General features: G+C 40.3%; 1 protein-coding gene and 1 pseudogene across 1 annotated transcript in view; one reads left to right on the top strand and one right to left on the bottom strand.

Moving 5' to 3' along the window:
* Nucleotides 1–8,930: 8,930 nt before the first annotated feature.
* The window catches only part of LY96 (lymphocyte antigen 96), a 50,867-nt gene continuing 45,689 nt past the window's right edge, over nucleotides 8,931–14,108 (bottom strand). Inside the window, exons 4-5 of the mRNA XM_004462464.5 lie at nucleotides 10,379–10,431; nucleotides 8,931–9,055 (exon numbers count right to left, since the gene is read on the bottom strand). Of these exons, the coding sequence (XP_004462521.1) occupies nucleotides 8,957–9,055; nucleotides 10,379–10,431 (152 nt within the window). The 3' untranslated portion in view covers nucleotides 8,931–8,956. The remainder of the gene's footprint in view (nucleotides 9,056–10,378; nucleotides 10,432–14,108) is intronic.
* LOC139436459 (prefoldin subunit 1 pseudogene) lies at nucleotides 11,193–11,758 on the top strand (annotated as a pseudogene).

Below are 14,108 nucleotides of genomic sequence, written 5' to 3'. Positions count from 1 at the left end.
AAAAGCAATGCATATCATATAAGGGGTACCCAATAAGATTAAGTGCCAATTTCTCATCAGAAACCATGGATGCAAGAAGACAGTTGTTGCAGGAAACTGACTTACCTATTTGTTGCTTCCTGTTATTGCAGATGATGTTGCAATTGTTTTCTGTTATTGTAAATGTTACCTTACTGTAGACGTTGCAGTTGCTTCCTGTTATTGTAGATGATGTTGCAGATCTGATAGCAAACAGCTGCTCATTAGTTTCCAAATAAATAAGATGTGGACACTAGGGTTGAGCCTCTCAGTTCTGGAAGCTATGAGTCCCCTGGTCCCATCTTTATCTCCTCTCCTGTGTGTCTCTCTCTGTCCTTTATTTCATAAAGTTCTGCATTGCCTTCCCTCAAGGCAACCAATTGCTAACTTAGCACAGCAGACAGTGGTGTAATATATTTAAGAAATTGCAAGAGAAAAACTTCCTGCCAAGAATCTTATATCTGGCAAAATTGTCTTTCAAAAATGAGGGTGAGTTAAGACTATTCACAGATAAATAGAAACTAAAAGAGTTTGTAACCAAGAGACCAAATTTGCAGGAAGTACTAAAGGGTGTGCTACAATCTGAAAAGAAAGGACAAGAGAAAGAGGTTTGGAAGAGAGCCTAGAAATGAAGATTATATCAGTAAACATAACTAAAAGAGTGGTGAAAAATAAAATATGACAGATAAACCCAAATATTTTGGAATAAACTTAGCCAAAAATATAAAACACTTATATTCAGAAAACTATGATTCATTATTAAAAGAAATAAAAAAAAGACCTAAATAATTGGAAGAGCATTCCATGCTCACAGATTGGAAGACTATATATCATTAAGATGTCATTTCTGCTCAAAATGATGTACAGATTCAATGCAATCCCAATAAAAATTCCACCAGCATTTTTTTAAAAATTGAAAACACAATCATCAAATTTATTTGGAAGAGAAAGGGGTCCTGAATAGCCAGAAACATCATAAAAAGGAAAAGCAAACCCTCATCTCCAGACTTTAAATCATATTACCTAGCTATAGTGGTAAAAACAGCATGGTACTGACATAAAGACAGACACATAGACCAATGGAACTGAACTGATGGTTCAGAAACAGACCCTCACTTTAAAGGCCAAGTGATTTTTTGCAAGCCTGTCAAACCCACCCAGCTCAAGCAGAACAGTCCATTCTACAAATGATGCTGGGAGAACTGGATACCCATAGCTAAAACAAGGAAAGAGGACCCTTACCTCACACCTTATATAAAAATTAATTCAAAATGGATCAAAAAAAAACTAAATATAAAAACAATAACCATAAAGCTTCTAGAAGAAAATGTAGGAAAACACCTTCAGACCTGGTGGTAGGTGGTGGATTCTTTTTTTTTCTAAAGACTTATTTTTATTTATTTATCCCTGCCTCCCCCAATTGATCTTGCTGTGTCTTTTTGCTGTGCATACTTCTGTGTCTGCTTGTCTCTCTTTGTTGCATCATCTTGCCATATCCACAGCACAGTCTGCCAGCTCTCCACAACATGGTCTTCCAGCTCTCCATGGCACAGATTGCCAGCTGCCCATGGCACATACCAGCTTAGCTTACTTTTACCAGGGGGTCCTAGGAATTGAACCCAGGGCTCCCCATGTGGTAGACATGAGCCCAATCACTTGAGCCACATCTGCTTCCCAGGTGGTAGATTCATAAAGGAGACATAGAGGAGGACTGAGATGGACTATGATGTTTAGTGTATGTAGAAGTTTTAATTAACTTTACTGTAAAAGTGTGGAAATGTATAGAGTTGATGGTAACACATTATAGTGAGTAACTGCTGATTTATAAATGGGAATGTGGCTGAAAAGGATAGTCTAGGGATGTAAATACCAATTTACAGAAAGCTAGATAATAATCTAGGGACTGAATAACACAGTAAACCTAGAGGTGGATAAGAATTGTGGTTGGGGAAGCGGACTTGGCCCAGTGGTTAGGGCGTCCGCCTACCACATGGGAGGTCTGTGGTTCAAACCCCGGACCTCCTTGACCCATGTGGAGCTGGCCCATGTGCAGTGCTGATGCACACAATGTGTGCACTGCCATGCAGGGGTGTCCTCCGCATAGGGGAGCCTCACGCACAAGGAGTGCATCCCATAAGGAGAGCCGCCCAGCCCGAAAGAAAGTGCAGCCTGCCCAAGAATGGCGCCGCCCACATGGAGAGCTGATGCAACAAGATGACGGAACAAAAAGAAACACAGATTCCCGTGCCGCTGACAACAACAGAAGCAGACAAAGAAGAAGATGCAGCAAATAGACACAGAGAACAGACAACGGGGGGGCGGGGTGGAGGGGGAGAGGTGAGAGAAATAAATAAATAAATCTTAAAAAAAAAAAGAAAGAATTGTGGTTGATGGTACAGATGCAAGTGTCCTTTGTGAGCTAGAGCAGATGTACATCACTATTGCAGGGTGGTGTGAAAATGGAGGAGCATGGAGAAAATGTAACTGGAGTGAGCTATGGGCTGTGGGTAACAGCAATACTGTAATATTCATGCATCTATGCCAAAGATATAGTGTGTTGAAAATGGGAGAGTATGAAAAAAGTATGCCAAATGTATGCTATGGACCTGGTAATAATCTGATATTATCTCATAATCTGTAACAAATGTTTTACCAAGGTGTGGTGTATTGATAGAGGGGTGTTGTATAGGAATTCTGCACATGTGCATGATTGTTTTTTGTTTACAGCTTCATCATAAAAATATATTTATAAATATTAAAAGGGTGGATTGGGGGAAAATACACCAAATGTAAGATAAGAACTATAGTTAATAGTAAGATTTTGACAATATTCTTTCATGGTTTATAACTAATGTCTCACAACAATCCAAGGTGTTGGTGGTGGGTGGACAACTGGGACACCTGCATGATGTTATGCATGTTTGCTTTGTAAGTTTACAACTTTTACTATACACTTATTATTTATGTATGTTCATGTACAAATGATATGGTAATAATAATAATAGTAATACACTGCGTTGGGGGGAAAAATACACCAAATGTAAGATACTTTGGTTGCTAGTAATATTTTGAGGATGCTGGTTAGTCATTAGTTAAAGATGTCTCACAACAATGCAAGTTATTGGTGGTAGGGTGGGGTATGAAAGTCCTGTATGGTGTTAGGTATGTTTGTTTTGTAAGCTCACACTTATTGTTTATGTATGTTTACATGTAAGTGATATACTTCAATACATTTTTTCAAATGTGAGGAAGTGTCCACTACCTGACATAAAAAACCTCAATTATTGTTAACTAGTAATATCATTCCTAGATGTTTTCAACATCTTGAATATGTTTTCTCTCTCACACACATACACTTTGGCCCTTGCCTTTTCCGCTGCCTGGCATATACTTTGCTAAATTAATTCCAAACACTTCCTCCAAGTCTCAACCTCAATGTTACTACTTCCAGAAGACCTTTGCTGATCCACTAGACAAGATTAAGACCTACTCTTACTTCCTCAGCACTTTAACTTTCCCCTCTGATCATGACCTTCATCAGACTTCACAGCAATCACCAAAAACTCTGTGAAAGGAGGAATTGTTATTGTTTGTCTTGCCCACACCTCAGTGCCTGGAATACTGTAAGCATTAAATAAATATTTGTTGAAAAGTCTATTTAAATAGCCAATTTCTGATATGGGCAAAATTCCCCAAAGTAGAAAATGTGGAAACCAATCACCCACAACTGCATTATGATTTTCATGAATCCTAGGCATTGTCACGGTCCCCATCTTTCATTTTTAAAAAGTTTAATGAGAAATACAGGGAGCAGATATGGCTCAAGCGGTTTAGTGCCTGCTTCCCACATGGGAGGTCCTAAGTTCAATCTCCACAGCCTCCGAAAAGAACAAAAACACAAACAATAAGGAAACAAATGTAAAAACCAACTCAGGGGGAAGCGGCTGGGGCTCAATCAGTTGGGCTCCTGTCTACCATATGGGAGGCCCTGGGTTCGCATCCCAGGGCCTCCTTGTGAAGGTAGGCTTGAGTGCTGCCCAGTCTACAGGTGCCACGGAGAGCTGATTCAGCAAGTTGACGCAACAACAAAAAAAAAGGGAGACAAGCAAAAACACAGAAAAATGTGCAGCGAATGGTCACAGAAAACAGACAGTATGCAAAAAGCCACAAGGGGGAAGGATAAAACAAACAAACAAGAGCACCTCAATTGATGCAGAAAAAGGCATTTGAAAAAAAAAAAGCCAACTCAGGGGAGCTGATGTAGCTCAGTGGTTGAGCGCTGGCTTCCCACATACAAGGTCCTGAGCTCAATCCCTGGCCCTGGCACCCAAAAAGAAGAAATACTTTTTTTTTAGGCAGTACCAAGGAATGAACCCAGGACCTCATACATGGGAAGCAAGTATTCAACCACTGAGCTGCATCTACTTCCCAATGAGAGGTGGTTTTTCATCTGTTTGTTCATTTAGAAGGTACCAGGGATTGAACCCAGGACCTCGTACATGGGAAGCAGGCACTCAACCACTTGAGCTACATCCACTCCCCTAGAAATATAATCCAGGTTGGATTCATTATTAATAATGATTGTTGTCATGTTCATTTTTTAAATTTTGATTTAAGAGAAATTAAAATTAAAACATTTTCATGGGCCCTAGGCACTGTGCTTACTGTACCTAACAGAAAAGTCAGTCCTGCAGGTGCGAGCAATAGAAGGGTTAAAAGAAATGGGAGGAAAGTGAATGAGGCTCAAGCAGCTAGGCAGCTCCTACCACATGGGAGGTCTTGGATTTGGTTCCTGGTGCCTCCTAAAGAAGTTGTACAAGACAGCAAGACAGCAAACTAGCAAAATAGGCAGGCATGACAGGCTGGCATGGCAAGCTGACACAACAAGACAATGCAGCAACAAAGAGACAGAGTGAAGAAACACAATGAGAGACACAACAAGCAGGGAGTGGAAGTGGCTCAAGTGATTGGGTGCCTCCCTCCCACATGAGAGGTCCCAGGTTTGGTTCCCAGTGCCTCCTAAAAAGAACAGAGAGCAGACAGTGAGCACAAACAATGAGGGAGTGGGGGAGAGAGGAAATAAATGAAATAAATTAAAAAAAAAAAAAAAAGAAATGGGTAAAGTCAGAAGGGTGTTGGAGGAGGGCCAGAATCTAAAATTATCCTGACTTCTGAGATGGGGCAGACAACCGGAGTTGTGAATCAAGTAGAATGTTTTCAGTTGTAAGTAAAAGAATACTGATTCCAACTCACTAGAGCAATAACAGGAAAGTCCAGAAATATGGCAGGGTCCAGGCTTGGTTGATTAAATGGCTCAACAGTGTCTTCAGGGTTTCAGTGCTTTCTGACTCTCCATGCTTCTGTCCACATCAGCTTCATCCTAAGACTGGTTCCTCTCATGGTCATAAGATGATTGTCAGTAGAAATGGGAGCAACATACCTCCTTATTTAGATCTAGTAAGACAGCCAATACAATTTAGTCCTTCCCTGAAGTCTGATTGAGTCAACTTCAGTCAGGGATCCAAAAATAGTCACCTTGGAAATACTTCATACAGGCCTACCTAGCAAAGCAGGATCAGTGAAGAAGCTAGGGATATGATGTGCACCTGAACAAAATCAGGGAACAAGAAATGTCTGATAACCCATTCCACAACTTTTGACACCCCTCACCACTTTGAGTATATAAAAAGGTCAAGGAATCTTTTAATCCAAGGCAGGATCTTAAAGGAAAGGATTTATAGAGGATATTTTTGGAGAAAGCTGTGCTGTGAGCCCTATCCCTAAACTTTAAGAGATGAGATGGGGAGGGAGTTTGATAAGGACCTGACCTCTTAAATCTTAATGATGGGGATTTCCACAGGGCATCTCAGATAGCTTAATTTATGACCCACAAATTTGGTCAGTACAAGGCAGAGATTGATCATTGGAAAATTTAGAAAGCTCTCTATTATGATATTATTGAAATTACAAATGGTCTCTATATTAGTCAGCCAAAGGGGTGCTGAGGCAAAATACCAGAAATTAGTTGGTTTTTATAAAGGGTATTTATTTGGAGTAGAAGTTTACAGATACCAGGCCATAAAGCATAAATTACTTCCCTCACCCAAGTCTATTTGGAGCAAGATGGCTGCCGACGTCTGCAAGGGTCCAGGCTTCCTGGGTTCCTATGTTCCTGGGACTTGCTTTTCTCTGGGTTCAAGGTTCCTTCCTTCCTGGTGCTGGCTTCTCTTTCCTCTGGGTACTGACTTCCCAGGTCTTCAGCATCAAACTTTAACATCAGAAATCCCTGCATCAAAATCTCCAACTCTGTCCTTTGCTATGCCTTTTATCTGTGAATCTCCACCCACCAAGGGTTAGGGACAGGGTGGGGACTCCATGCCCTAATGATAACTCAGTCATGCCCAGGTTCAGATCAGATTACAAACATAATCCAATATTTCTCTTTGGAATTCAACAATTATATCAAACTGCTACAACCTCCATATAGCTAAGTCCAAAGACCAAAGCTTTGTCTTCATCTTATTTAACATATCAGCAGAGAGACTGCTGATCACTCTCCTCCTTGAAACAGTTTCTTCAAGTGGCTTCCAATATACCAACATTCCAGGAGTTCCTCCTACGTCCATGGCCAAGTTTCTCAGTCTCTTTTTCCAGCTTATCCCCCACCTTCAACCCCCTGATGATGTACCGATGGATTATTCCAGGGCTCACTTTGTGGGCCTCTTATTTTCTCTTTCTACACTCATTCCTTCCATATGTCAGCAACTTCCAAAGGTTTATTTCCAGTCCAAAACTTTCTTCTGAACTTCAGGCTCATATATCCGACTTCCTTTTCAAAGGATGTCTAATAGATACCTCAACATATCCAAAACCAAGCTCCTGATTTTCCCTTTAAAACCTGTTCCTCCCCCACTTCCCTTTCTCAGCCAGTGGTTATTCCATCCTATTTGCTCTGGCAAAAAAGTGGGAATCATCCTTGACTCTCCTCCAACCCATCAGCAAGAGAATTTTTACTGTTGGCACTACCTTCAAAACATATCCAAAACAGATCTCTTCTTATCATCTCCTCCATCATCTTTCCCATGGGTTACTGCAAAAGCCTCCCAATTTCCTCCTTCCTTTCTTCCTTACCTGAATCGCCACAAAAACTCACCCAGTTTCCTCCCACGCTGAAGCAAATGGCTGCCAGAATAAGACTTTTTAAAACGTCAGCTTATGTTGTTCTACTCAGAACCCTCTAGTATGGCTGTCCATGTTAGAATAATAGCCAAAGTCCTAACAACAGCCTATCAGACCCTGCAGCACATGCCTACCCTACACTTCTCCCCCCTCACTTCCTCTCACTCACCTCAGGTGAACAGCTCACTACTCTTCCTCAAACACCTCTGGCACCCTCCTACCTCAGGCCCTTGGCACCAGCTGTTCCCTCAATCTGAAAAACCCTTCCCTAGAGAAAGCCATATGACTTGCTCCTCAACTCCTTCAAATATCACCTTCACAGTGAGCCCTTACCTGATTGCCCTGTTTAAAACTGCAACAATCACCTCCACCCCAATCCCTATCCCCCTTCCCTGCTTTACTGTTCTTACCATAGCACTTATGGTAGCATGTATACTACTCAAGTATTATGTAATTTACTTATTAATTGTCAGTCTCCCCCCACAAAAGTATGAGCTCCATGAGAGCAGGGATTTCCTGATTTGGGCTGTTAATACCATATCTCCGTCATCTAGAACTGGGCCTAACATATCAATAAATACTGGTTGAAGGATTGTATGAATATTTTTCCCTATATAGTTATGTATTAGGATTTCACTGTATGAATACTTTTCCTTATATAGTTATGTATTATTTGAATCCTTTTTAAGAAGAAAATATTCATTTACTCATTCCATAAATATTGATTCACAGCAAACTCAGGCCTAGGTACTGTGCTAGGCACTGCATGATAGGTACCAGGTGCTGGGTCAATAGTCATGAGCAAAACTGAACTGCCTGGGTGCGTGGACTCATGGATCTTAGTCTAGCAACAGATGGTCAAAATAAAGATAAAATGAGTGTTTAAGTGCTGGAAGGAAGGGATACAGGTCTACAAAAGCTTATCACAAAGAAACCTGGATGAGATAGATGCTGGTGGAGACAAAAGAGTGGGAAACCAAGAAATCCACTGGGGAAAGGTAGCCAGGCCACATGCTTTATGATTTCTCTGTGATTTTACTTGGGACTGCCTCTGCCCAGTCCCAAAAGTGTAAGAGGTGTACTCCACACCTCCTGGTAGTGATTCCCCGAGAAAGTGGCACCTGAGCTAAGAAAGAAGAACACCTGTTACAGAGGTGAAGGGGTGGGATGTGGTAGAGTAGAGGAGCGGAGCTGAGGCCAAGAGAGCTGTGTGGGGTGGGAGGGAGCACATTCTGGAGCAGCAAGAGCAAGGAAACGGTGGTGGGAGAAGGGGCAGCAGAGAGAAAGGACAGGCAGGGTCTTGGAAGTCCTCCAGAGTTACAACTTTAGCCCAAAAGGAACAGGAAGCTATGGAAAGACTTTGTGTGTTTTTTGTTTGTTTGTTTTGTGGTGTTTTTTTAAGTTTTTTATTAATAATTTTTTTTTAGAGAACAAGGTTTACAGAAATATCATGCATAAAATATATAAAATACTGTTTTGTTTTGTTTCATTTGCATTGTGGTGACATGAACAGACCTGTATTTTGAAAATATTATTGAAACTGCCTTTGTAGAGAAAAGCTGGAAGTCTGAGCAAATACAGGAAGCTCACTCAGGGGGTAGCTGCGGTGATCCAGGGAAGCAATGCTGGTAATTTTCTCAGTGTAGCAGCAACAAGTGAAGGGAAGTTTATAGATTCAAGAGATTTCATTACTTGTGCAAAAAAAAATTTTTAATGAAGAACAAAACTCTGGAAAAATTAAAAATATGCTCAATTTATTCTAATTGGAATCAGGACGGTGTAGGATGGTAAGATTCAAACAAAAGAGCATTTCTTCAGTCTTCCCAGAGATGGCTTCTGCAACACATCTGTATAGCCCCTAAAACAAGGAATAAGAAATATAAGTAATATAAAATATTAGATGCTTCTAATTAAAGGCATTTGCAAAGGTTTTCTTAATAGGAGGAAAGTGAATTATCATTTTCTCAACTTTCTAATGAGATGAAACCTGCAGGCCTTTGAATATATCAACATAAAATTCATTTATTTCCCAATTATGAGATGATGTTTTTAACAATTTTTAAAAATTAGCCTGATATTCAAACATTAGGTATCATTCATAACAAAGTAGCTTTAAAAATATGCATTTAAAAAATTTTTTAGCAGTTACCAAAAGTGAAAAGTGACTAGCAACATTTCATTGCTAGGTATGTAATGTGAATATCTAAATTTACATACTTATTACTCATCAAGACAGTTGTTATTTTCCCCCTCCCCTTCCCTCTCCCCCTCCCCCTTTCCCCCTCCCTCTGTCCTGCTGATTCTGCTGTCTGTGTTCATTCACTGTGCGATCTTTTGTATCTATTTCTCTTTTTGTCTTCTCTCCTCATTTTTTCTCCTCTAGGATTCACCAGGATTCGATCCTGGGGAACTTTGATGTGGAGAGAAGTTCCCTGTCACCTGCACCACCTCAGTTCCTGCTTTGTGCTGTTCTTCACCGTGACTCTCCCCTTTGTCTCTCCTTTGTTATATCATCATCTTGCTGCATGACTTACTTGCACTGGCTCACTGCACCGGCACTCAGCTCGCCACGTGGACACTCAGCTCACCACACAGGCACTGGCTCGCCGTGCAGTCACACTTTCTCTTCTTTTTCACCAGGAGGCCCCAGGGATTGAACCCAGGTCCTCCCATATGGTAGGCGGAAGCCCTATCACTTGAGCCATATCTGCTTCCCAGTAGTTATTTTTATAAAGGCCTGAATGTCCAGGCTAAGGGCCCAAGAAAATTCTTGAACAAAAATAAACCTGTAATCTATGTGATTTGTATTCTCCTAAACAATTTTTACAATATATTTGGTATATTATATGAATGATTATAGAGTTACTGAGTTTTACACAGTAGTCATCCAAAACTTTATCTAAGATCATTCACCATATTAATACTGAGCATTTATATTACTTTTAGCCAATATATTAGAGAAGAAAAATGAAAAAGAACTTTCTTTTCAGTAATTCTTTTATATTCTACAGAAAAAAGAAATACCAAAATACCATACCAAAATAGAGTTCCAAAAAAAAATTCTTGAACATCTTAATCTTGAATCACTATTTTTACAAGTTGCACATTGCTTGTTTCAAATTCTTAACACATCTGTTAAAGCAAAAGGTTAAAAAAATACAAAATAAATCTTGAACAATACCTTAGAAAATCGCATTCCCTTGAAGGAGAATGGTACTGATGTATTGACAGTCTCTGCAAATACAAAAAGTTACTGGTCTTCATTAGGAGCTTTTTTCTTTTTTAACTACTGGTAGAGGTAGTGCCAAGCAAAAGTTGAGATTAATAATGAATCTTATACCACAGCTACTATTCTCCTGTGGCTTCCTCAACTCCCAACAAATTCTCTTTACCAGCATATAACTCATCCCTTAGGGGATGCAAACTTTAAGGCCCACTTATCTCAATAATAAAGGAACAAGCTAGTGCTAATATGCCTAAACCTAAATTATAATATATGTGTGCATATTTAACTGTAGCTTTTAGAGATCTTGCTGATCCTTTAGTGGGGTACAGTCATCTTATTGGTGGAATAGATATTTGGGAGGGAGCCAGGATCCTGAATCTCCTTCCAATCACATCACTGAGAAGCCTAAGTAGTTAAATCACAACCACAGGCCTGGTCCTACAGAAGCTGTGAAGCAGTCAGAAGTGCAGGGAAAACTACACTCCACTGACCTAGTCAGAAACAGCAAAAGAATGAATTTAGGGTGTTAAAGATAGAAATGTTTTGAATCTTAAAAACAACAACAACAGAATAAAAGTGGTTCCTCAAAAATTTAAACATGCAAATAACATGACCCAGCAATTCTACTCCTATATAGGTATATACCTATATACCTATACCTAGGTATATACCCAAAAGAACCAAAAGCAGGATTCAGATTCTTGTACACCAGTGTTCACAGCAGATATTCACAATAGCCAAAAACTGGAAACAAGCAGAGTGACTCAAGATGGCGGCGCCCGTGGATCTGGAGTTAAAGGCAGCCTTCACAGAGCTTCAAGCCAAAGTTATTGACATGCAACAAGTGAAGCTTGCGGACATACAGATTGAACAACTAAACAGAACAAAAGAGCATGCACATTTTACAGGTACAGAAATTATGCCTTTGGTGGATGACACTAACATGTATGAAGGTGTAGGAAGAATGTTTATTATTCAGTCCAAGGAAGTAATTCACAACCAGCTGTTAGAGACACAGAAAATAGCAGAAGAAAAAATTAAAGATCCAGAAAGCACCTCTGCTTTCTGTACCAAGCAACACTTTCCACCCTGCCCCAGTGCCATCCCTCCAGCAGAAAAAATCCTATCGAGTGGAACGTGAAGGAAACTGAGGACAACATCTGGGAGATGCTGCTGACTCAAAGGGCACAGAAGGAAGGCTCTAGGGAAAGCGCTTCCTCTGGACCCCTTCCCTTCCTGGAGAGGGAGAAGCAGCCTGTGCCGGGAACAGCTTCTCTTCTGCCCACATGGACATTTTCTCTGGATAGCCTAGGAACCCCACATTTTCTCCATTAGCCCAAGTCCCTTGCAGATCTGAACCTTGTGTTTTTTTAATTCTGGCTCTGCCTGCTACCCCTGCTCCAAGACTCTCCTCTCTTTCTCCTGTACTCCCAGGAAAAGGGTGAGGGGAGGCATGACAGACAGGGAAGCTCAGTTTGAGTCTAGATGTGCTGGTCCCACCAATAAAAGGCATCTGTCCCCCCCAGAAAAAGTGGAAACAGCCCAAATATCCATCAACAGACGAATGGATAAACAAAATGTGGAATAGAGACTCAATGGAATATTATTGAGCCATAAAAAGGAATGAAGTTCTGATAAATGCATTAATATGGAAGAACCTTTAAAATATCATGCTAAGTGAAATGCCAGGCACAAAAGACCACATATTTTATAACTCCATTTTTTTGTGAAATATCTACAAGAGGTAAATTCACAGAGACAGAAAGTAGATTAGAGATTACCAGGAGCTAGGGGTAGAGGGGAATAAAGTTCCTGCTTAATGGGTAGAATTTCAGTCTGGGGTGATGAGAGCATTTTAGAAACAGATAGTGGTGATGGTCACACAATATTGTGAATGTAATTAATGCCTCTGAATTGTACAGTTAAAAATGGTTAAAGTGGCAAATTTGATGTTATATCTATTTTACCACAATGTTTTTTAAAAAAGCAATAGCAACAAGAATCTTTTGAAACTAATATAAATAGTCAAATGTAAAATTTGATGGTTATTCTTCTCAGAACTAGCTAAAGACAATTCCTGAGAGCAAATTAACAGATTGTATTTAAATGCATACTTCTCAAAAATAAGCATTAACTTATTTACTTTTTTTTTAAGATTTATTTATTTATTTCTCTCCCCTTCCCCCCTGCCCCAGTTGTCCATTCTCTGTGTCCATTTACTGTGTGTTCTTTGTCCACTTCTGTTGTTGTCAGCGGCATGGGAATCTGTGTTTCTTTTTGTTGCATCATCTTGCTGCATCAGCTCTCCATGTGGGTGGCACGATTCCTGTGCAGGCTGCACTCTGCTTCACGCTGGGCGGCTCTCCTTACGGGGCACACTCCCTGCACTTGGGGCTCCCCTACACGAGGGGCACCCTTGTGTGGCACAGCACTCCTTGCGCACATCAGCACTGCGCGTGGCCGAGCTCCACACGGGTCAAGGAGGCCTGGGGTTTGAACCGCAGACCTCCCATGTGGTAGACGGATGCCCTAACCACTGGGCCAAGTCCACTTCCCCTTATTTACTTCTGGGTGTATACTTATTAGGGGTGTTAATACATTGAGATATTTCTTGATCTTGGTAAAGTGATCATGTATTCATAATCTTACCATCTTTTATTCAAGCCAGTCCAATTCAATAATTAACTGAGGAGACAATGGTTAGAAAAACACTGTGCCTTCTCAGACAGCTGGTCTGTTGGAATGTAGACATGCAAAGAAATTATTCAAATCATGCACAGTAAGGATAAAGACAGTATAGTGGGTGCTTTTTTCAGGTTTTTTTAAAAAAATTTATTTATTATTTAAGGGTAATTTTTTGAAGATACATAGATCACAAAAAATGTTACATTAAAAAATATAAGAAGTTCCCATATACCCCACCCCCACATCAACAACCTCTTTCTTCATTGTGGCACATTAATTGCATTTGGTGAATACATTTTGGAGCAGGCAGTACAGTGTTTTTATTCAAACTGACTGCTTGTATTTGAATCCCAGCTCCTCTGCTTACTGGTTATGTAACCTTGGGTAAGTCATTTCACTTCTCTATGCCTAGTTAAATGGGTGATGGAGAATAACATCTACCTTATAAGATTATTTGAGGACTAAACGAGTTAATAGATGTAAAGAACTCAGAACAATACTCATTAAATGGTGTTGATATTATCATTATTATTATTCACAAGATGCCATGCAAGAGAAACTAGAAAGGAGAAGGAAATGAAGCGGGACTGTCTTAATAGATGAGTAGAAGGGAAAAGGGATAGGGAAAACAAGGAGCAACAGCAGGGAGGTGAAAGTGAATATCACTAATGCATATTTCTCAGGTGGTTCAGTGTTACTAAAAAGGAAGTAGAAGTGCTGGAAAGTAAAGCTGAAGAAGCAAACATGAATTATGAAGCAAACTCTTATCTCATTACTGAGCCGTGATCTTGTTTCCTCCACCAGTCTGTAAGCTCCATGAGGGCGGAAAGGTGGCTTTGTTCTCTTCTGAAACTCCAGCTCCTAGTGTCTGGTTCTTGAATACCTGGCTCTGGGACCAGTTATATAATTTGCAAGACCAGGTATAAAATGAAAATGCGGGGCCCCTAGATCAAAAGGCAGGAAAAAGCTTTTGCTTCTCTTCCACCTGGTATTTTTGAGT

Source organism: Dasypus novemcinctus, chromosome 14 (assembly GCF_030445035.2).
Source record: "Dasypus novemcinctus isolate mDasNov1 chromosome 14, mDasNov1.1.hap2, whole genome shotgun sequence".
NCBI classification, from domain to species: Eukaryota; Metazoa; Chordata; class Mammalia; order Cingulata; family Dasypodidae; genus Dasypus; species Dasypus novemcinctus.
This window is presented reverse-complemented; position numbering and strand designations above follow the sequence as displayed.